The sequence below is a fragment of the Notamacropus eugenii genome, chromosome 6 (assembly GCF_028372415.1).
Source record: "Notamacropus eugenii isolate mMacEug1 chromosome 6, mMacEug1.pri_v2, whole genome shotgun sequence".
In the NCBI taxonomy this organism is placed as follows: domain Eukaryota; kingdom Metazoa; phylum Chordata; class Mammalia; order Diprotodontia; family Macropodidae; genus Notamacropus; species Notamacropus eugenii.
The window spans coordinates 40,438,823-40,462,429 of record NC_092877.1 but is presented as its reverse complement, the minus strand read 5'-3'; the positions used below and the strand labels follow the sequence as shown (position 1 = coordinate 40,462,429).

General features: G+C 37.4%; 1 protein-coding gene across 10 annotated transcripts in view; it reads left to right on the top strand.

The window, feature by feature from the left end:
- The window catches only part of PIK3C2A (phosphatidylinositol-4-phosphate 3-kinase catalytic subunit type 2 alpha), a 233,236-nt gene that overhangs the window by 94,477 nt on the left and 115,152 nt on the right, over positions 1 to 23,607 (top strand). For 2 of the 10 annotated variants that reach the window (XM_072619607.1, XM_072619600.1), the window contains exon 1: positions 19,282 to 20,462. The exons of 7 other annotated variants lie outside the window; for them this stretch is intronic. In XM_072619607.1, the coding sequence (XP_072475708.1) occupies positions 20,427 to 20,462 (36 nt within the window). In that variant the 5' untranslated portion in view covers positions 19,282 to 20,426. Of the gene's footprint in view, positions 1 to 19,281; positions 20,463 to 23,607 lie in introns of those variants that run through there. One more of the 10 variants, XM_072619601.1, reaches the window with a different exon arrangement.

The window sequence follows — 23,607 nt, the reverse complement described above, 5'->3', positions numbered from 1 at the left end:
TTAGTTTGACTTAATTTTTCATCTTTTTCCATAGTCCTTTATTGAATGTAATTTTTATTTGCCTCATAATCTGAAAGGGTTGAATTTAAGATTTATGCTTTTCTCCATTTGTTTGTAATGTTTTTATGCTTAAATACATGGTTATTTTTTTTTTTTTTGTGAAAGTGCCATGTACAACTGAGAAAAAAAGTATACTCCTTCATATTCCCATTCAGTTTTCTCCAGAGGTTTAGCATACCTAACTTTTCTAAAATTCTATTTATCTCCTTGTTTCACAGATAACACATGGGAGGCACTGTAGTTTTCGGTCTCCAGGCTCTAACAGGTTCACTCCTGATCTGGTGAGACAGATAGACAGCTTCAGAGGGGTTAATAAATCAACTTTATTCTAGTCTAGTCTTCCCAGATGATTGTGGGAGAACCAGCTCCTATAGCATTCCCTAATCATTCTTCTTGCAGGGGCCGGCGAGAAGGTGGGGCAACTACCCCTACATCTCGATGGGGTCAGTCAAGACAGGTACACCTGTACGCTCCCCTAAATCTCCTCAAGCCTCAGTGGGAGTTGGTTGAGGCACATACAAATTCCACTATGGGTTCCCTGTAGTTTACCCATGATTTTTCTCCTACTCACTCTCCAGTGCCTACTTTCTTTATAGGGCCACAGACAAAGAAGGCATAAGACAACAATGGCCTCACAGGTTAACTTTAGCAATATCATCATTTGGTGCAAGTGGAGTAAATATCACATTATTTCACCCCTTATCTCATGGTGTAGCCTTAGTAGGACTGTCTGTCACTATGATTCATTCTGAGAATTACCATCTAGAATCCTTGGAACTATTCTGGGAATTATTATCTTGTACCTGGAGACTTGACATTGCCATGGCCATGGATCCTGAGGAATTAAACTCAAAAAGGATAACAAAATCCTCCCTTTCTACACTCCTTCATTTCTTATTTATTTTGTTTATATTTATTTCTTTCTGAGAAGAGAAAGTCAAGGTTGCCCACTAGTATAGTTTTATTGTCTATACATTCCTTTAAAAATTTGGATGCTATGCCTCTTGGTGTACAGGTTTTGTGTTGTTATTACTTCATTATCTTTGGTACCTTCTAGCAAAATGTAATTCCTTTGTTTATCACTTTTAATTAAGTCAATTTTTATTTTTGCTTTGTTGGAGATCATGATTGCCACCCATGCCTTTATTTTTTGCCTCAGTTCAAGCTTAATAGATTCTCTTCCAGACCTTTTTTTTCCCCCTTCATCCTGTACATGTTTCTTTCTGTTTCATGTGTGTTTTTTTGTAAACAACATTGTTGGATTCTGATTTCTGATCTGTTCTGTTACCTGCTTCTGTTTTGTGATTGAGTTCATCAGATTTCCAGTTATTATTGTGTTTTTCCCTTCATCCTATTTTTTTCTTGTTTATCCTACTCTGTCTCTCTTTTTTACTATTTCTTCCTCAGAAGTCTGTTTTGATCCTGACTACTGCTTCCCTTAATTTGCCTTCCCTTCTTTTACCTTTCTCTCCCCTTTTCTCTTATCCCCTTCTTCTCCTACTTCCATGTTGGGAAAGATAGATATGCCCAACTGACTATGTTACTCCCTGTTTGAAGTAATTCCAGTGAAAGTGAGGTTCATATGTTGCCTACCACCTTTTCCATTTCCCCCTCCACTGAAAAAACTCTTCGTTGCCCACCTCTTTTATGTGATATAATTTACCCCATTCCTTTTCTTCCCTGCCCCTTCTCCCAATTCATCTCTCTTACTCAACCCTTAATTTTTTTGGGTGGAATCATCTCATCATAGCTCACACCCATGTATATTATTCCTACCTGCCCTAATAATGATAAAGTTCTTAAGAGTTACAAGTATCATATTTCTCTACATGAATGTAAACAGTTATATCGTAGTAAGCCCCTTGTGATTTCCCTTGCATATTCCTCTTTTTCTGTTTCTCTTCAGTCTTGCATTTCAGTGTCACCTCTGGTCTTTTCATCAGGAATGCTTGAAATTTCTCTGTTTCATTAAATGTTCATTTTTCTCTCTGAAGGATTATACTCACTTTTTTCTGGGTAGGCTGTTCTTGGTTATAATCCTTACCTGCCTTTGTCTTCTAGAATATCACCTACTTTAGAATAGAAATTGCAAAATCTTCTGTGATCTAACTGTGGCTCTATGGTATTTGCATTGTTGCTTTCTGGCTGCTTGCTGTGTTTTCTACTTGCCCTGGAAGCTTTACAATTTGAGCATAAACTTTCTGGGACTTTGCATTTTGGGATTTCTTTCAGGAAATTAAGGGTGAATTCTTTCAGTTTCTATCTTCTGGTTCTAGAATATGAGAGGAGTTTCCTTCATAATTTCTTGAAATAGGATGTATGTATTCTATTTTTTTTATCTGATCATGGCTTTCAGTTAGTCCAATCATTCTTACATTATCTCTCCTGTATCTATTTTCCAGGTCAGTTTTTTTTTCCAGTGAGACATTTCACATTTTCTTCTACTTTTTTCATTCCTTTGACTTTGTTTTACTATTTCCTGATGGAGTCATTATAATGCAGTTGCCCAATTCTTATTTTTAAGCAATTATTTTCTTCAGTGAGCTTTTGTACTTCTTTTTCCATTTGTCCAATTCTACTTGTGAAGGAGTTCATCTCTTTTTTCTCCCATTTATTTATTTATTCATTCATTTATCTCTCTATTTATTTCTAGTTTTCAGCATTCATCTCCACCAGATTTTTGAGTTCCAAATTTTCTCCCCATCTCTCCCCTCCCCCAACCCCAAGACACTGTGCATTCTGATTATTCCTTCTCCCAATCTACCCTCCCTTCTATCACACTTCTCCTTTTCCTTATCCCCATCTTCTCTCTTTTCCTGTAGATAGATTTCAATACCCCATTACCTGTATTTCTTATTTCCCAATTGCATGTAAAAACAATTCTTAACATTCGTTCCTAAAGTTTTAAGTTCCAACTTCTCTCCCTTCTTCCCTCCCCACCCATCCCCATTGAGAAGGTAAGCCATGTGATATAGGCTGTACATATGTAGTTATGCAAAAGACTTTAATAACAGTCATGTTGTGAAAGACTGACTATATTTCCCTCCATCCTATCCTGTCCCCCATTTATTCTATTCTCTCTTTTGACCTTGTCCCTCCCCAGAAGTGTTTACTTCTAATTACTCCTTCCTCCCATTTGCCCTCCCTTCTTTCATCCCCCCCACACCTTTTTTATCCCCTTCTCCTCTACTTTCGTGTAGTGTAAGATGGATTTTTATACCAAATTGAGTGTGCATGTTATTCCCTTCTTAAGCCAAATGTGATGAGAGTAAGCTTCACTTTTTCCCTCTCACCTCCCTCCTTTTCCCCTCCATTGAAAAAACTTTTTCTTGTCTCTTCTATGAGCAATAATTTACCCCATTCCACTGTTCCCTTTCTCTTCTCAATATATTCCTCTCCTACCCCTTAATTTTATTTTTTTAGATATCATCCTTTCCTATTCAACTCACCCTGTGCCCTCTGTCTAGATGTATATAATCCCTCCAACTACCCAAATACTGAGAAAAGGCTCAAGAGTTACAAATATTATTTTTCCATGTAGGGATGTAAACAGTTCAATTTTAGTAAGTCCCTTATGATTTCTTTTTCTTGTTTACCTTTTCATACTTCTCATAATTCTTGTGTTTGAAAGTCAGATTTTCTCTTCAGCTCTGATCTTTTCATCAAAAATGCTTGAAAGTCCTCTATTTCATTGAATGACCATTTTTTTCCCCCTGAAGTATTATACTCAGTTTTGCTGGGTTGGTGATTCTTGGTTTTAATCCTAGTTCCTTTAACTTCTGGAATATCATATTCCAAGCCCTTCAATCCCTTATGTAGAAGCTGCTAGATCTCGCGTTATCCTGATCATATTTCCACAATACTTGAATTGTTTCTTTCTGACTGCTTGTAGTATTTTCTACTTGACCTGGGAACTCTGGGATTTAACTATAATATTCCTAGGAGTATTCTTTTTGGATCTCTTTTAGGAGGTGATCAGTGGATTCTTTAAATATTTATTTTACCCTCTGCTTCTAGAATATCAGGGCAGTTTTCCTTGATAATTTCATGAAAGATGATGTCTATGTTCTTTTTTTGATTATAGCTTTCAGGTAGCCCCATAATTTTTAAATTGTCTCTCCTGGATCTATTTTCCAGGTCATTTGTTTTTTCAGTGAGATATTTCAGTCTTCAATTTTTTCATTCTTTTGGTTTTGTTTTGTAATTTTTTGGTTTTTCATAAAGTTATTAGCTTCTTCCATCTGCTCCATTCTAATTTTAAAGAACTATTTTCTTCAGTGAGCTTTTGAACCTCCTTTTCCATTTGACTAATTCTGCTTTTGAAAGCATTCTTCTCCTCATTGGCTTTTTGGACCTCTTTAGCCAACTGGGTTAGTCTATTTTTAAAAGTTCTTTTCTTCAGCATTGTTTTGGGTTTCCTTTACCAAGCTGTTGACTCATTTTTCGTGATTCTCTTGTATTGCTCTCATTTCTCTCCCCAGTTTTTCCTCCACCTCTCTTACTTGGTTTTCAAAATCCTTTTTGAACTCTTCCATGGCCTGAGACCATTGCATGTTTATTTTGGAGGTTTTGGGTGTAGAAGTCTTGACTTTTATGTCTTCCTCTGATGGTGTATGCATTGTTCTTCCTCATCTGAAAGGATGGAGGAAAATACCTGTTCACCAAGAAAGTAATCTTCTATAGTCTTATTTTTTTCCCCTTTTTCAGGCATTTTCCCAGCCTATTACTTGACTTTGGAGTCCTTTGTCAAGTGAAGGGTATACTCTAGGTACCTGTAAGTGCCCAGTTCCTCCAAGGTGACACAATCTAGGGAGAGGAGTTTACTCCTCTCCTTGCCTGCACTCTGGTCTGGGAGCAATCACAAGTACTTCTTTCTGCCCAGGATTTACCCGTAGGTTTTCCTCTCTAGAGCCTCTACCAGCTCCACCATGCCAGTGCTTCTTCTCACTCCAGGGTCACCAGTCAGGGCTGAGATCCAGATCAGCAGCTCAATTCCCCCAGGGGCTTTGGACTGAGGGCTCCTAAAGTGGATGCTGTGCTGTAGCAGCCGCTGGTGCTCTGGGGCTGCTGGGGCCAGATTGTGTTCCCTTCTCATCTAGTTGAAAGCGCTTTCACACTGACTTTTGAATTTGCCTTTGGCATTTGTGGGTTGAGTAATCTGGGAACTGCAGCTTCTGCCTGAGATTTCTCCCTCCCTGAGGCCTGCTCTGGTCCTGTCCCCAGCCAAGGCTGGGCTGGGCTCCGAGGGCTGTGCTCTGCTCAGAGCCTGATGTTCTGTTTCTGGCCTTCCAGAGTGTCTTGGGCTGGAAATCTCTTTCACTCTGTTGTTTTGTGGCTTCTGCTGCTCTAGAATTTGTTTAGGGCCATTTCTTACAGGTATTTTATGGGCTATGGCAGGAGAGCTAGTGTAGGTGTGTCTTTTTTCTCTGCCATCTTGACTGTGCCCTCAAGGAGTTCATCTTTTCAGTGAATTTTTGTGCTGCTTTTACTATTTGGCCAGTTCTGTTTTTTAAGGTGTTATTTTCTTTAGTGTTTTTTTGTGCACCTCTTTTACCAAGCTCCCGACTCTCTTTTCATAATTTTCTTGTATCACTCTCATTTCTTTTCCCAATTTGTCTTGTACCTCTCTTATTGGATTTTTAAAATTCTTTTTAATGTCTTGTTGTGTTTGTGTCAAATTCACACTTTTTTTTCCTTTCAGGTGTTGATGATAGCTATTTTGACATTGTTGTCGTCTTTTGAATTTTTGATATCATCTTCCCTGTCACCATTGTAGCTTTTTATGGTCGAGTTCTTGTTGTTTGCTCATTTTTCCAGCCTATTTCTTGATGTTTGACTTTATGTAAAATTGGACACTGCCTCCAGGGCAGAGAGAGCAGTATCTTAAGCTTCAGGTTTTTTGTGTTGCTAGTTCCAAGCTAGTTTGGGGGTCTTTTAAGTTTTCTCTGCTTCCAAGATGATTCTTGTCTTTACCAAGGAAAAACCTTGCCCCTTTGCAGGTGTAAGTGCTAATGCTCCTCTTGGCACTGGAAATGTGACCAGGACCCCTGTACTCCTGCAACTCCAAGTGGTAGTCTCCTTTCTGCCTTGGAATTGACACCAGGGATCTTGTTCTATTATGAGTGACCCAAAAGCACTCTTCTCCATCCTGTAACAAAGCCTTTGTTCCCCTGTGACTGCAAACACTAATCCTTTTCTTCACTCTTCAACTGTGACCTGGAAATGTGAATGGGCAATGCAACAGGGTTCTGCATTCAGTGCCAGCAAGCATCTCCTGTAATTTCTTTCTGATTTCTGACCACCTTATCTTTTTTGAGATCTCTGGAAGCTGCTGCTCCTATTACTGTCTCAACCACCTCCAAGGTCCATTGCTGGTGTTGCGCTGTGTTGTGCTGTGTTCTAGGTCAACCCTGAACCTAGTGTCATAGAACTCTCCTGCCCACCTCCTAAGTTGTCTTGCACTGGAAAAATGTTTTGTCCTGAATTTTTTTTTACTCTGCCATTTCGGAATTTGATTTGCAATGTTGTTTTCACATTGTTTGGAGGGGAATGTTGGGAGAGTGGATTTGCTGCTTCTTCACCATCACAGTTCTGCCTCCATTTTATACCTTTATAAATCAATGAGGGAGTTTTTTTTTTCTTCAAGAGAATGATAAGATGATAAGATGACTTTACTGTAATCCAGTACTTCTACAACTTCTGAGTCAGTTTCAGTTAAAGTCAGCTGTTAATCTTTTAGTGAAGAGCTAAAGCAGTCTTTTAACATCTGCTTAGTAGAACTTTGCTGGCTACTAGTAAACCAAGAAGTTCAGTTCATGGTTTTACAAATGATTTAGAAACCTAATCTACACGTAAGACTTCTTTTTCCTGTTTTCCAGAGACACACTCAGATTTTAAACTTCATACAGAAGTCATTTCTGTTTAAAGTTAGGGCTTTATGCCCAGGCTTCTCTCTTGAATTTCTATTTTTTAGAATATCTTGCATAGTGTCACGTATCTTTGTTTTTAGCCCCAACATTTTGTAGTTAAACTCGCGCACTGGAGAACTTTTTCCTTCTTTTGTAACTTGAAAAATGCTAAGCTTTTATTTCTAGAAATTTTGGGGCTGACTTTGTTTTTACTTTTCAGTTGTTGACTGGTTTATTTCTATATAAAGTTGTAAAATACCTATCTTTACAGCCATATGTTCTTGGACTCTCTACAGAAACTATACTTGAATAACTACTTGTATTGTGGAGTGAAGTGTAGTAGACCACAAGCCCTGGCAGATTGTGCCAAAGTGGAGAGCCTTTGAGTAAGGTCCCAGCAACAGACCACTGTCTTCTGAACCTCTAGTCTGTCTGAGTACTTGGGCACTAGGTTTTTTGTGGTAGCCCATGCAACAAATAGATATAAAATATGGAAATTCTCTTTTTCTATGAAGTCCTTTGATGTTTCTGCAGTTATATCTGGCAGGAAAGGAAGCACAGTATGAAAATACCAGCACAACTTGTAGATTGACTTAAACACATTTAATTCCTTGGTGTTTTTTAAAGTGAGACTTATTTTTGTTCAACAGCCAACAACTAAATCATCATTTTAGGAACTGATTTATATACATATTGAAATTCTTTTTTATAAATAAATCTTGTTGACATAGCATAGATGTAACTAGATATAAAAATGATTCATGGATTGTCCTTGGATAGAAAAGTAAAGGAATTTATAGCATTGGCTTCATTATTCATGTAAAATACGAAGAACTATGCATTTGATCATCTTGCCCTGTAGCATTAATTTTAAGTAAACCAACCTCCATTAAGATAATAACATTCTCTACTATTGTGCTATAAGAAATGATGAACAGGAAGACTTCAGAGAGGCCTGGAAAGACTTATGTGAATTGATGCTGAGTGAAAGGAGCAGAACCAGGAGAACTTTGTACACAGCAACAACCACAGTGCGCGAGGAATTTTTCTGGTAGACTTAGTCCTTCATAGCAATGCAGGGACCTAAAAAATTCCCAGTGGACTTTTTAGGAAAAACTCCTTCCACATCCAGAGAAAGAACTGTGGAATTGGATCACAGAATGAAGCAGACCATTTTCTTTTGTATTATGTTTTGTTTTGTTTTATGGTTTCTCCCATTCATTTTAATTCTATTCAGCATGACTAAGGTGAAAATGTATTTAATAGAAATGTATGTGTAGAACTTATATAAGATTTCATGCCGTCTCAGGGAGGGAGTGGGGAGGGAGAGGGAAAAAAGGGGTGGGAGGAGAAAAATTTAAGATATATGGAAGTGATTGTGGAACACTGAAAACAAATAAAATAATTTTTTTAAAAAAGATAATAACATTCTCATTTATCATCTCTTCCAAAGAACTAGAGAAATTCTACAAAGAACTTGACAAGATCCTCCAAACCAAGTCAACATATCTTAATACTTGGTGACTTTGGCATGAAAGTGGTGACAGTGAAGGACCAGTTAAGAAGTTGGAAGAGTTGTAATTTTAAAAAATAAAAGACCAAAGGCTTGTTATAGATTAGACTAGTTAGAAATCTCATGCTTATACATCATGAATGCATTTTTTAAGGAGTGTTGCTTTCAGGACTTTGGGTTTGAGGAAGAAAAAGTTAGACACAGGTTTGCCTCATTACAGGAAGATTTTCTCATCTCCATACTTTCAGGAGGTGAATGGTTATTTTTTTGGTGGGGGGAGTAGATGTTGGCAATTAGAACTTTTAAAAGACATCATCAGGAGGAAGGAGTCAATGACCATTTTGAGATTGTGGTCTGGGTCTCATTTGAGTAAAATCAAAAAGTAAAAGTCAGCGTAGGCTAGTCTGGGTAGGAGCATGGAAGTTCTCTTACATGCATTTGACATGAGAGCAGAGGGAGTGAGAAGAGAAACTGCACGGATTCATTGGGATAGCCTTTTTATTGGCTTACCATTGTGGGCTTCTGAGTTACCATTTCATTTCTATTTCATTATGCCCCACTGAATTTTAGAGTAGGAAATCCAGTTTCTCAAATTGCTATGAAAGCATAGTACTGTAAAATACTATAGTACTGTAACATGCTACTATAACATACCTGATAAATGATCATCTGCTATATATTCAAAGACCATTCCATCACCTGCCAAAAGTACCCATTGTACTTTTAGGCAACTCTAATTACTATTACATTGACCCTCTTACTCTTCCTCAAACAAGACATTCCATCTCCAGACTCTAGGTATTTTAACTGGCTGTCCCATGCCTAAAATACCTTCTGGTGTCCTTCAAGTCCCAGCTAAATATCTCATCTCTTCAGGAATCCTAATCCCTCTTAATTCTAGTGCCTTTCTTCTGTTCATTATTTGTATGTTGCCTCCCACAGCTAACTGTGAGCTCCCTGAGTACAGGGACCATCTTTTACCATTTTTTGTATCCCTTGTGCTTAGAACAATGCCTAGCACATTGTAGGCACAAGATTAACTGACAGACTGAAGGTCTATCATGTGCTAGAGTCATTAGATTTATGACGTTTCCATAACACAGAACATGAAGCAGTGCATGGAAGTTACAAGAGGCAGAATTAGGTTAGGTGTCAGAAAAATCTTATGGGAACAAATTTTGGTCTTTAAGGAGGGAGGTGATATAGGAAAGAATGACTGGATCTGTCCAGACATATACAGAAGAAATCTGCAGCAGATAACTTTTTTCTTGTTTTTTTTGAGAATAGTTATTTCATATATGAGGAGTACTTTTGATGAAAACATGAGAAGGGAACAGGCAGGCCTTTTTTTTTTTTTTTTTGTAAAAGTAGACCATACATTCATTTGTGTTTGTCTTTCGTTCTAGAAGAGGACTGTGACATCAAGATGATGACATAACTTGCACTTAACTTTGATTGCAAACCCATACATTCATGCATCAATGGAAAGGTTCCCATAGTTTCCCAAAATGGGCAATACTGCCATCTGGGGGGCATCGCAACGATGGAGGGGGAGTGCAATAGTAGCCTAGATTGCAGTGGGGGACCTTGAATAAAAATAATGGCTAACCTAACCTAAGGGAGAACATGTGGAGCAAATTTTTTTTTTAAGGGAATAGTAGGCCAAATAAGTTTGGGAAACTGGTTTATAAGATACAAGATACCACTGATATTGTTTGTATACTTATACAGAATTTCTTTTCCACTAAAGTAATTTTTAAAGCTCTCCAACAAGGTATTTCTCATGCATATGTTAAACTAATAATGATGGTGGATAAAGTTTATGTATCACTTTCTGTATGCCAAGTACTAAACTAAGCTCTTTACGATAATTATCTCATGTGATCTTCACACAACTCTGGCAAGTAGGTGCTATTATTATCTCCAATTTACAGATAAGGAAGCTGAGGTAAACAGGTTAAGTGACTTGCCCAGGGTTACACAAGCATTTATACTGAGGCTGGATTTGCACTAAGGTCTTCCTAACTGTAGGCCCAATACTCCATCTACTATACTACCTAGCTTCCCCTTGTTAGAAATAACTATAGAGGTCAAAGGCCATGAACAATATTTCCCAAATGATGAATTGTAAAGTATTAGCAACTTTATGAAATATGGCTTTATATCACTAATAATTTTATAAATTCAGTTTTATTTTCAGTTCCAAATTTTCTCCTTCCCATTTCCACTTCCTGCCATTGAGAAAGCAAGAAGAACAAAAAAAAGTAGTTCAGCAAAACAAATAATTAAGTAAAGCAATTTTCCACATTAACCACCACCACAACAAAAATTTCTCAGTTTGCATTGTGTCCATCACCTTTCTTTCAGAAGGTGAATAGTTTGTTTCATCATGAGTCCTCTTGAATTATGGTTGGACTTTGTGTTCATTAGAGTTCTTAACTCTTTCAAAGTTGTTCGTCTTTATAATATTGTTATTATATAAATTATTCTTCTGTTTCTTCATTCTGTACCAGTTCATACAAGTTTTTTCAGGTTTCTCTGAAACTATATCCTTCATCATTTCTTATGGTACAGTAGTATCCTGTCATATTCATCTACTCTAACTTGTTCAGTCATTCCCCAGTTGTTGGGTAAAATTTTCCAATTTTTTGCCACCATGAAAAGAGCTGCTATAAGTATTTTTGTACATATGGGTTGTTTTTCTTTTTCTTTTATCTCTTTGAAGATGGACCTAGTAACAATATCATTTGGTCAAAGGGTATTGAACAGTGTAATATCTTTTTTGGTCATATTTTCAAAATGTTCCCCCAATGATGGGAACAGTTCACAGCTTCTCCAGTAGTGTATTAATGTACTTGTTTTTCCAAAGCCCCTCCAGCATTTATCATTTTCTCTTTTTTGTCAACTTTGCCAATCTGGTGGATACAAGATAGTACCTCAGAGGTGTTTTAATTGGCTTTTATCTATTTATTATTTAGAGTATTTTTTTCCCCATTTGGCTATTGATATATTAATTCTTCTGAAAACTGCCTTTTACATATCCTTTGATTGTACCTGGAATCAGGGAGACCTGAGTTCAAATCCAGCCTCAGACACTTACTAGCTGCATGACCCTGGACAAATCATTTAACCTCTATTTGCCTCGGTTTCCTTTTCTGTAAAGTGGGGATAATAATAGCACTTCACAAGGTTGATGTGAGGCTCAAAATTAAATAATTGTAAAGCACTTAATACCTGGCATGTAGTAAGAGTTTTGTAAATTTTTGTTGTTGGTGTTATCGTTATGTGCCAGACATTCAGAGGTGATGCCAGTTGTCAGAGTATCTGGATTTTTAGGCAAGTATTTCTTTTTGTGAACAATACAAAAACTATCTGAATCGGTATAAATCAGTAGAGGATAGTTTTTATCTGTTGTGATTCTGTTTTCTTATCATAAGAAACACATTGTTGCATTTGTTGCTACTTTTCTTCTTGTTCCAAGGGACTTAGTTTATGTGATAAGTTTCAGTAAGTTGACCTTCAAAATAATATTCCATTAAAAGAGGTATATGAAAATATTGCAGTCCTCTTTAAAAAATCAGTGAGGAATTTATGTGTTTGATGTTCTCTGTCAGTAAATGCTGTTATTAGCAGATTAAACAACAACATTGCAAATTGTGTAGTAATTTAATATTCCTTTTCACACTTATTTAAAACTAAGTAATTATGTATGCTTATACATCATTGTTTGCCCTATGAAGACATAGTTCTATATAAATATTAAATGTTGTATTTGCCCATATAAATAGGTTTGCTTTTATTCCCATTTTCCATAACAGAAAGTATATTGTAGCTACTTGGAATACTGGAAAGCAATCTTGCAGATACTATGTATAGACCAGTATCTCCCACCATATACCAAAGTAATGTCCTAGGAATAGAAAGGATCATAAAAGTTAAATTGAACAATTTTGATTATATCCAATTCTTAAAGTTTTTGAACAAACAAAAATAATTTCGCTAAAAGTAGAAGGAAATCAAGGAGCTAGGGGAAAAAAAAATCTTAGAAGCAAGTTTCTTTCATAAAGGTTTCTCTCATTTCCAGGAAAAATAGGGTGTCCCAAAAGTCTAACTGTAGGTTTAAGTTTTAATAGCTTAGTAATTTTTAGTGGTTTAAAACTGCCCTAAGACTTTTGGGATACCCAAAAACTAAAGATCAATTAAGGCTCCTATTCAAAATTTTAAAATAAGAGCCATTCCCTAATTGATAAATAGTCCAAAAATGTGAATAAGCAATTTTCTTTTTTTACGTTTTGATGTCTTTTGTTTTTTACATTAACATAGTTATCTCCAGCATCCTTGTATCTCCTCAATCTCAGAGAACTCTGATATATAATAAATAGTAATAAAGAGGGAAAAAATACATGTGCAATGTTCAAGCACTTGTGGAGCTCCTACCTTCACAAAGGTGGAGGGGTATCCTCTCATATTTCTTCATTTCTAGTCATGCTTGATCTTTATTCTTTTATTCCATTCACTTTTTTATTTTATTTTATCTTATGTTTTTTTTGGTGTATGGGTCTTTCTATTTACATCAGTGTCATCCTGCGTACTATTTTCTTGGCCTTGCTTACTTTACTCTGCATTGGTTCACATAGATCTTTCTATGCTTCACTTCTCTGTTTATCACATTTGTTATTCCTTAGAGTACAATAATATTCCATTACATTCATGTACCACTGTTTGTTTAGTCACTGCCCGTTCAATAGGCATCTACTCATTTCCAGTTCTGTGCTATCACAAAAAGTAGTGTTATAAATTTTGATATATATATATGGGCCATGTTCTCATCGATGGCTTCCTTGAAATATATGCCCAGTAGAGAGTCTCTATTTCAAAGGGCATAAATGTTTTAGTTACTTTAATTGCATACCTCCAAATTGATTTTCAAAATGGTTGTACCATTTCACGGCTTCACCAACAATTTATTAGTTTGCCTATCATTCCAGAGGGCAAGTAGGTGGCACAGTGTATAGAGAGCCAAATCTGAAGTCAGGAAGACTCATCTTCCTGAGTTCAAATTTAGCGTCAGGCACTCACTAATTGTGTGATCTTGGACCAGTCACTTAATCCTATTTGCCTCAGTTATTCAACTGTAAAATGGTCTGGAGAAGGAAATGTAAATCACTCCATTATCTTTGCCAAGAAAATGCCAAATAGAATCATGAAGTTAGACACAACTAAGCAGCAACAACAGTAATCATTCCACAGCCTTGCCAGTGTTGACTTGAAGTTTTTTTGTCTTCTTTGCCAAATGTGGGATGAGGCTTCAAATTAGCTTTGCTTTGCCTTTCTCTTATTAGTAGTGATTTTGGGGGCATTCTTTCATATGGTTCTAAATATTTTGCAGTTCTTTTCTGAAGGGTTCTTTGTTCATATTCTTTGACCGTTTGTCTATTGAAACAGGTGATTTTTAAGGGGTGAAATCCAAGCTATCAATAGTTATGTGAAAAAAAGATGTTCCATCTCATCAGTAGAGAAATTGTCACACTTAGAGAAAGTTATAGAAAAACAATTGAGGTTCTACCTCACGCCCATCAGATTGGCAAAGTTAATAAAAAAGGAAAATGACAAATATTGTGGGGGGGGGGGCTGTTGGAAAATAGACCTTTTAAAGTACTGTTGGTGGTGCTGTGAATTATTTCAGTCATTCTGGAAAGAAATTTAAAGCTATAACCTCCAAATTGTTAAATTATACATGTCCTTTTTGGAAGAAAAAAATAATAATATGAATGTGGTATATTCTGTTTTTACTTATCTACCAGAAACAATTTTATTTAATTTATCATTTATCTATATTTAAGCATTTTTAACTTGGAGGAAGAGATGTCCAAATTGACATAGTTTCTCAAAGCCTTCAACATGACTGCCATCTTCAATAAGGAAAAGATCACATGTAAAAATACAGTTCAGGTTAACATTCTAGACATCCTCCTGGAGTAAAGAAAGGAATTCCTCTTTTCCATTTAGTTCAATTTGGTTATTACCCTCAGTATATTTTCCTAAGAAAAGCCTTTTTTGTCCTTTATCACCCACCTTTCCAAAAGTTTTTTCCAAGGATTTTTGAAAGGCTTTTTAGAGAGAAATATTTTTTAATATTTCTAAGAAATTAAAAGAAACTTTTTCATATGCTTCCATATCTTTACTAGTAATTCTGCTCTTAGTCTTGTACCCCAAAGAGGAAAAGGAGCTTTATGCCCAAGACTATAGCAGTTCTTTTTGTAATACCAAGGGAATAGAAATAAGGGGATGCCTATAAATCAGAGAATGGTTGGAGAAAAAAAATGATAAAAGGAGTAGTTTCAGAGAAACCTGGGAAGACTTCTTTGAACTGATGCAAGGTGAAATGAGCAGAACCAAAAGCGATTTATCAAATAACAGCTTTGTAGTGTAAAGAACTTTGAAAGATACTGATTGGTGCAGTCACCAATCATGATTTCAGAGGACTGGTAATGAGGCGTGCTTTTGCTGTTGTTCAGTAGTTTCAGTCAGATCAGATTATTTATGACCCTTGGCAAAGATACTGGAGTGGATTCTCCAGCTCATTTTACAGGTGAGGACATTGAGGCAAAGAGGGTTAAGTGACTTGCCTAGGGTCACACAGCTAGTAAATGCCTGAGTCCAGATTTGAACTTGGGTCTTCCTGACTGCAGATCCAGAACTCTATCTGCTGTGCCACCTAACTGGTCCAATGAAACATGCTACCCAGCTTTTAACAGAGGCAGTGGACTTAGAGTGATATATATGTGTATATGCACATGTGATATCCATGTCTGGATATGTGTGTATACATATGCAAACATATTTATACATATAGCTAATATTGGAATTTGTTGCTTGACAATGCATATTTGTTGTAAGGACTTTATTTTTATTTTTTTATTTTATTAAATTTATTTATTTAACTTTTAACATTCATTTTCACAAAATTTTGGGTTACAAATTTTCTCCCCTTTTATTCCCCCCCCCCAAACACCAAGCATTCTAATTGCCCCTATGACCAATCTGCTCTCTCTTCTATCATCCCTCTCTGCCCTTGTCTCCATCTTCTCTTTTGTCCTGTAGGGCCATGTAGCTTTCTATACCCCTTTACCTATATTTCTTGTTTCCTAGTGGCAAGAACATTACTCAACAGTTGATCCTAACACTTTGAGTTCCAACTTCTTTACCTCCCTCCCTCTCCACCCCTTTCCTTTGGAAGGCAAGCAATTCAATATAGGCCAAATCTGTGTATTTTTGCAAATGACTTCCATAATAATTGTGTTGTATAAGACTAACTATATTTCCCTCCATCCTATCCTGTCCCCCATTACTTCTATTCTCTTTTGATCCTATCCCTCCCCATGAGTGTCGACCTCAAATTGCACCCTCCTCCCCATGCCCTCCCTTCTATCATCCCCCCCACCCTGCTTATCCCCTTATCCCCCACTTTCCTGTATTGTAAGATAGGTTTTCATACCAAAATGAGTGTGCATTTTGTTCTTTCCTTTAGTGGAATGTGATGAGAGTAAACTTCATGTTTTTCTCTCATCTCCCCTCTTTATCCCTCCACTAATAAGTCTTTTGCTTGCCTCTTTCATGAGAGATAATTTGCCCCATTCAATTTCTCCCTTTCTCCTCCCAATATATTTCTCTCTCACTGCTTGATTTCATTTTTTTTTAAGATATGATCCCATCCTCTTCAATTCACTCTGTGCACTCGGTCTGTATGTGTGTGTGTGTGTGTGTGTGTGTGTGTGTGTGTGTGTGTGTGTGTGCATGCATGTGTGTGTGTGTAATCCCACCCAGTACCCAGATACTGAAAAGTTTCAAGAGTTACAAATATTGTCTTTCCATGTAGGAATGTAAACAGTTCAACTTTAGTAAGTCCCTCATGACTTCTCTTTGCTGTTCACCTTTTCATGGTTCTCTTCATTCTTGTGTTTGAAAGTCAAATTTTCTTTTCAGCTCTGGTCTTTTCATCAAGAATGCTTGAAAGTCCTCAATTTCATTGAAAGACCATTTTTTCCCCTGAAGTACTATACTCAGTTTTGCTGGGTAGGTGATTCTTGGTTTTAGTCCTAGTTCCTTTGACTTCTGGAATATCCTATTCCATGCCCTTCAATCCCTTAATGTAGAAGCTGCTAGATCTTGTGTTATCCTGATTGTATTTCCACAATACTTGAATTGTTTCTTTCTAGCTGCTTGCAATATTTTCTCCTTGACCTGGGCACTCTGGAATTTGGCCACAATGTTCCTAGGAGTTTCTCTTTTTGTATCTCTTTCATGCGGTGTTCTGTGGATTCCTTGAATATTTATTTTGCCCTCTGGTTCTAGAATCTCAGGGCAGTTTTCCTTGATAATTTCATGAAAGATGATGTCTAGGCTCTTTTTTTGATCATGGCTTTCAGGTAGTCCCATAATTTTTAAATTGTCTCTCCTGGATCTATTTTCCAGGTCAGTTGTTTTTCCAATGAGATATTTCACATTATCTTCCTTTTTTCCATTCTTTTGGTTTTGTTTTGTGATTTCTTGGTTTCTCATAAAGTCATTAGCCTCCATCTGTTCCATTCTAATTTTGAAAGAGCTATTTTCTTCAGTGAGCTTTTGAATCTCCTTTTCCATCTGGCTAATTCTGCTTTTGAAAGCATTCTTCTCCTCATTGGCTTCTTGAACCTCTTTTGCCAATTGAGTTAGCCTATTTTTCAAGGTGTTATTTTCTTCAGCATTTTTTTGGGTCTCCTTTAGCAGGGTGTTTACTTGTTTTTCATGCTTTGCTTGCATGTCACTCAATTCTCTTCCCAGTTTTTCCTTCACCTCTCTAACTTGATTTTCAAAATCCTTTTTGAGCTCTTCCATGGCCTGAGCCCATTGGGTGGGCTGGGATACAGAAGCCTTGACTTCTGCGTTTTTTCCTGATGGTAAGCATTGTTCTTCCTCATCAGAAAGGAAGGGAGGAAATGCCTGTTCACCAAGAAAGTAACCTTCTATAGTCTTATTTCTTTTCCCTTTTCTGGGCATTTTCCCAGCCAGTGACTTGACCTCTGAATATTCTCCTCACACCCACCTCGCCTCCTGATCCTCCCAGCCAGCGCTTGGGGTCTGAGATTCAAATGCTGCTTCCAGCCTTAGGGCTTTTGGTGGGGGGCAGGGCTGCTATTCAGTGTGAGATTAAGTTCAGGTGCTCAGGTGGGGGCAGGGCCACCTCTCAGGCTCAGTTCCCTCGGGGGTTTATGCACAGACCTTCAACAATGGATCCAGGCTCCTGCCTGCTTGGGGAACCCTGGTCTGCCGCTGCCTCTCAGCTTCTGCCTCCCGAGAGGGCCTGGGTCATGGGGGCACCCCACTCCACTCTCGACCCGCCAAAGAGACTCTCTCACCGACCCCGTCACCTGTGGGTGGAGGGACTTGTGCGGCCGCTGGAGATCCCGTCCCTGAAGCCTGCTCGGATCTGTTCCTTTCGGTGCCGCGGCCGCGGCAGGTCTGGGCTGGGCTCCGCGTCTGCAGCGCCACAGACCTTTTGCGAGAGGTTTGCAGGTCCCTCTGGAACAGAAATCTCCTTCTCTCCACTGTTCTGTGGCCTCACTGCTCCAGAATTCACCGTGACTTACTTTATACAGATGTTGTATGGATTGTGGGTTCGGAGCTATGTGTATTTGCATCTTTCTACTCCGCCCAGGACTTTATTTTTTAAAAAAATTTTCCAGTGCTTAGCAGAGCACCTAACATATAATAAGCACTTAATAAATGCTTGTTGACTTCACTTTTTTCAGTGGGGAAGGGGATAAAATAGACTTTTGCAACTGAAAAAAAATTAAGTTTAAAAGTATAGATTGTAATGATACCATTTCCCAGGACTAAAAGTAGTTGCATGGTGGCAATTATGTTCCTTAGATTTTATATTATGGTATTTATTCATATTATATTTATTTAAGAAATTATCAATTGGAGTTGATTTATTAATGTTATATGTTCATACTCTCAAGTAAGTTTTTCCTTTCTTGTGGATGTCTTGTATTCTAAGACAAGAAAGCCTGTCAGTAGTTTGGCATCTGTGTCACACTCTTTCTCTCCCAGATTTGAATTTTAAATGATGGGGAGGAGGGTGTACTTTTAATTAATTCTTCTTTTTGGTTACTCTAAAAATTAAACTGGATATTGTTAACTACCCTGTTTGGAAGGGTTTTTAAGTGGCTACACTCTTGAGTTCGCTTCACTGGGTTACTTTAATATTGGGAAAATGTTGGCAGATGATATACAATCCTTACTGAAAACCAAGTTATGTTCATTTTGTCTCAGGGGTAGGTTGAGAGTTCTGATACTCATTTTGAATTAACATGCAGGAAATTATTTCCTGATAAATATTTGTCTTCAAATAAAGTTTTATTTTCTTGAAAAGTAAAGTACATATTAAAAATAGTTGAAACTCAACAATCGACCGTACTCTAAATTTGTAAATATACTATAAAAACAGTCCTTAAATCCTGTTACCAGATGGGCATTTGTGTCTGAAATCTTTTTAGAAATTGTACCAGGAAAAGAGTTAATATTAAAATTTAATGGCTGATAATTTCACTCTTTGCCTTCCAATAGCTGGGAATATTCATGCATCACTGCTTTGCTGAAGGAATAACTAAATTAAGAGTTGGGGAGAAGTAGGGTATAACATTTATAGCATAATAGATTTCAAATCCTAGTTTTGTTACTTTTCCTGTGGATTAGTTAAGATTCAGTTGAGCTATTCAGAAAAAGACCATTCATTTCCTTGTAGTGAAACAAGCTCATCAGAATTCTGGTGTTTCTTTTTCGCAGTAACTTTATAGTGTTTAAATTTGGTAACCAAAAGTATACTTTAACTGACATTATAATGTTAAAGGAAGGGGAATTTACTTTTAATTCTTTTACTCTTTGAAAAATCCTCAGTTTAATGGTATCCTCTGATACCATTAAAAAAAAAAAGCTGGCATTTATATTGTGACTTAAACTTTGAAAAACACTTTGTAGAGTCTCATGAACAAGCCTGTAATGTATGTACTGTAACTAGTCTCATTTTGCAAATGAGAAAACGGAGATTCAGGCAAGTTAAGGGACTTGATCATGATCCTAGGGTTATGAGACTGTCATTATTAAGGGACTTAATTATGATCCCAGTAAGTGTCAGAGGCAGGAATTGGATGTAAATTTTACTGATTTTAGGTAGCACCCTACCTATTATATCATTCTGACTCATTAATACATCACCTAGTCTTGATAATCTTGATAATATTTTAAGATGTTTAGTACTGCTTTATTAGGAATTACAATGTGATTGTTACTGGATTTTTGGTGCATCCCTTTATTTTCTCTACACATCGAGGTAGTTCGATGGCATAAGGGAATCAAGAAGACCTGGGTTCAGATCCACCTTCATACACTTATTGACTGTGACTCTGGGGAAAGTCACTTAACTTTTGTCTGCTTCACTTTCCTCAATTGTAAAACGGGAATAATAGATGGCATCTGTCTTATAGGATTGTGATATTTGCATAATGGTTTAGCATAGCCCCTGGCACTTAATAAATGCTTATTCATTCCCTTCCTATATGCTACTTTAAAACCCAGTTTAAAATGACTATAGATTATAAATTGATTTACAGCACCTCACTACTATGTACTGCCTGGTTAGTAGTCTCCTTTATCACATTCTCCCTGCATTACTTCCCCACTTTGACTTTGTTCTGTCCCCATTTGTTTTCTCTTTACAATTTTTTGCTTGTAGTTGACTAAGTCTACAAGGTGTTGTCTCACTCCGGAATGCTTTGCTTCCTTGGCCTTTGTTTCTATTCTGCTAATCCTTAACTCTGGAGCATTCCCATCATTCATTCACCTACTCTGCTCCTATTCCAGAGCTACCGAACATTATGAAGTGAAGGGAAAATCCTTGTTCCATGAGCTTTGCTCCTCACTTTCCTTTTTTTGTCAAGGTATTTATAATACTTATAATTTGTTATTCTGCCTGTAGGGCCACTATCTCCTTAGACACAATTAAAGTTGAAGTTATAGATGCTTTCAAATCAGTTTGTTTCCTAGTTTGTCAGTTCTGTAAGTTAAATGTTTTCTGCTGTTGATTCAGATTAAGGAGTACTTGTGGTTTCAGACTCCTCCACCAAATCTTGCCCCAAATCAATCAATTAATCAACAGACATTTATTGAGAACCTACTATATGCCAAGTTCTGTACTAGTAGTTTCTGGGAATATAAAGACAGAAACTGAAATAGGCCTTGTACCCCAGGACCTTGCATTATCCTATGGAGTCAAAAGTATCTACATGTGGAAGTAAACGCAAATATATATAAAGTAAGCAAGGAGGGTCAGACTCCTTAGATCCCAAGTGGCTCTGCTGTTGGAGTCTCCTCCCAGTCAAAGAAAGATAGGAAGAGTAGGAGGGGAAGGGCATAAGGTGGGGGGGGGGGGGAGTGTTGATAGAAAGGAGGGTGGATTGGAGGAGGGGTTAGTAGAATCAAAACACTTTTGAAGAGGGACAGACAGGGTGAAAGGAGAGAGAATAGAATAAAAGGTGGGGAATAGGATGGAGGGAAGTACAGTTATCAGTAGTAATTGTGAAAAAATTTTGAAGCAGTTTTCTCTGATAAAGGCCCCACTTCTCAAACATGTAGAGAACTGAACCAAATTTGTAAAAATAAGAGCCATTCCCCATTTGATAAATGATCAGAAGATATGATTGGTTTTCAGATCAAGTAAAGCTATCTATAGCCATATAAAAATAGTCAAATTCACTGTTGATTTGGAGAAATGCAAATTAAAACAAGTCTGAGGTATACTCACTTATACTTATTAGATTGACTAATAGGACAGAAAAGGTAAATGACAAGTGTTGGAGATGTGGGGAAAAATGAGACATCAATGTACTGTTGGTGGAGTTGTGAACAATTCACCCATTCTGTAGAGCAATTTGGAACTATGCCTAAAGGACTATAAAGCTATGCATGCCCTTTAACCTAGCAATACCACTACTAGGTCTATATCCCAAAAGAGATTAAAAAAAAAAAGGAAAAGGACCTATATGTACAAAAATAGCAGCTCTTTTCTTGTTACAAAGAATTGGAAATTGAAGAGATGCCCATCAATTGCAGAATGGCTGAATAAGTTGTACTTTGTGATTATGATGCACTGTGACAAATACACCTCAGAAAAACCTGGAAAGACTTACATGTGCTGATGCAGAGTGAAATGTACTGTGTACAAAGTAATAGCAGTATCGTAAGATTGTAAGCTGTGAATGACTTAGCTATTCTCATAATACAACAATCCAAGACAACTCTGAAGGACTTATGATGAAAATGCTATCCATACTGGGAAAGAATAAGATACTTAATAGTAATAGTTTTTAAAAAGAAAAAAGATAGGAAGACAACCAGGGAAGAGCCCTATGGAGAAGGTGGTAGCTGAACATCAGGGAATCCCTATGTAGACAGTTCTGATGGACCATTCTGCAGACCTAGTAAACTTAATGTGAATTTGCCCATGGGGAAGGAAGGAGTAAGACAGGAAAAGGCTACACCTTTTGGAAGGAGAGGTCCCAGCATATGTTTCATCAAATGATGGGGGCAGGAGAGACTAAGAATAGGATAGAGAACAGAAAGAGGAACATTCTGGGCTTCAGCCAGCCACCTGGTGGCTTGGCTAAAGTACAAAAGAAGAAGAGATGTGGGGCAGACTTGGACACTGATGAGCTTGGGACTCGTGTACTACCCAAGTGTGAGGAAGACATTCATGGGGACCAGTGTGGTGGCGGGCAGAGCAAAACAAAGATCTCTGTCAGTGATGGTGGTCCCAAGCCAAGCAGGTTCTCTCTGTACCTCCCTTCTGCTTTCACTTGGAGGGTTTTTTTGGTGGGGGAGGGAAGGGAAGGCCATTATGTACATTATGTACAGTACTGTAAGAGCATAGTAAAGTTAACATAGGTGTTTTCTTTTTTTAAACTTATTTCTTCTTTTTTTAAACTTATTTCTTTCAGAATTCTTTACCTAAAGTCTGAAAGTGAGAATTATCTGTACTCATTTTAGCCAGATCTCTTCTACTGATTGTCTCTCTGCCTCTGTCTCATGTTAGGAATATTCCTCCACCTGTTAGAATTGACCCTGCATATTAATCCCTGTCTCTGATAACCCAGAGCTAGGCTTAGCTTGCTTCCTACTGTGATAGGTTACTGTTACCACCCTGCTCTTCTGGCCTTTTCCCTATTCCTTCAAACTAGTATTATGTACAGCAGTTGCTTGCTTTGAATACTTTGAACCTCTCTGCTCTTGCCTTAGCTTTCTAATTTTCACACTCCACCAGACACATAATCAGCTGAGACTGATAGTAAAATCATCTCTTTACCCTGGTCACCTTCTTTGTGGAGATTTTGCTTTTTTTGGCCCCATTGTTTCAGTTCTGTCTGCATGGTATCTCTTGCATCTTTTCTCACTAACATCACCTTAATTCAGGCTCTATTTCTAACCTGGATTGTTGCCTTACAGATTTCCCTATCTTTAGTCTTATTATACTCCATCCTTCCTGCTACTGCTTCCAGATTAATCAGTCCTAGTTAATACTTTTAATTAATTGTGTCTCAGCCTGAAGGAAGGAAAAAAGGAAAGTGAAAAACATTAATTAGATAATTAATAGGTTCTTGGTAGTGTGCTGAACACTGGGAATACAGTATAAAAGTGAGATAATTCCTGTCCTTAAGGAGCTTCTAATTAGGTGGAAGAACCACACCCTGGGGACTAGGGAAAGAAGATGAATGGCTAGAAGATTGCCTGAGTAATGAACGTGTTACCATTTTCTTGGTCCTAGAATAGGGTAAGGCAGGGGTGGGGAACCTTTGGCCTCAGGTCACATGTGGCCCTCTAGGTTCTCAAGGTTGACCCTTTGACTGAATGCAAATTTCACAGAACAAATTTCCTTAATAAAAGGATTTGTTCTGTAAAACTTGGACTCAGTCAAAAGGAGAAGGCCACATGTGGCCTTGAGGCCACAAGTTCCCCACTCTGGGGGCAAGGTTACATAATCTATAACTGAAATATTTTCTTTTTATATTTAAATATCTTGCAAAATTCTTA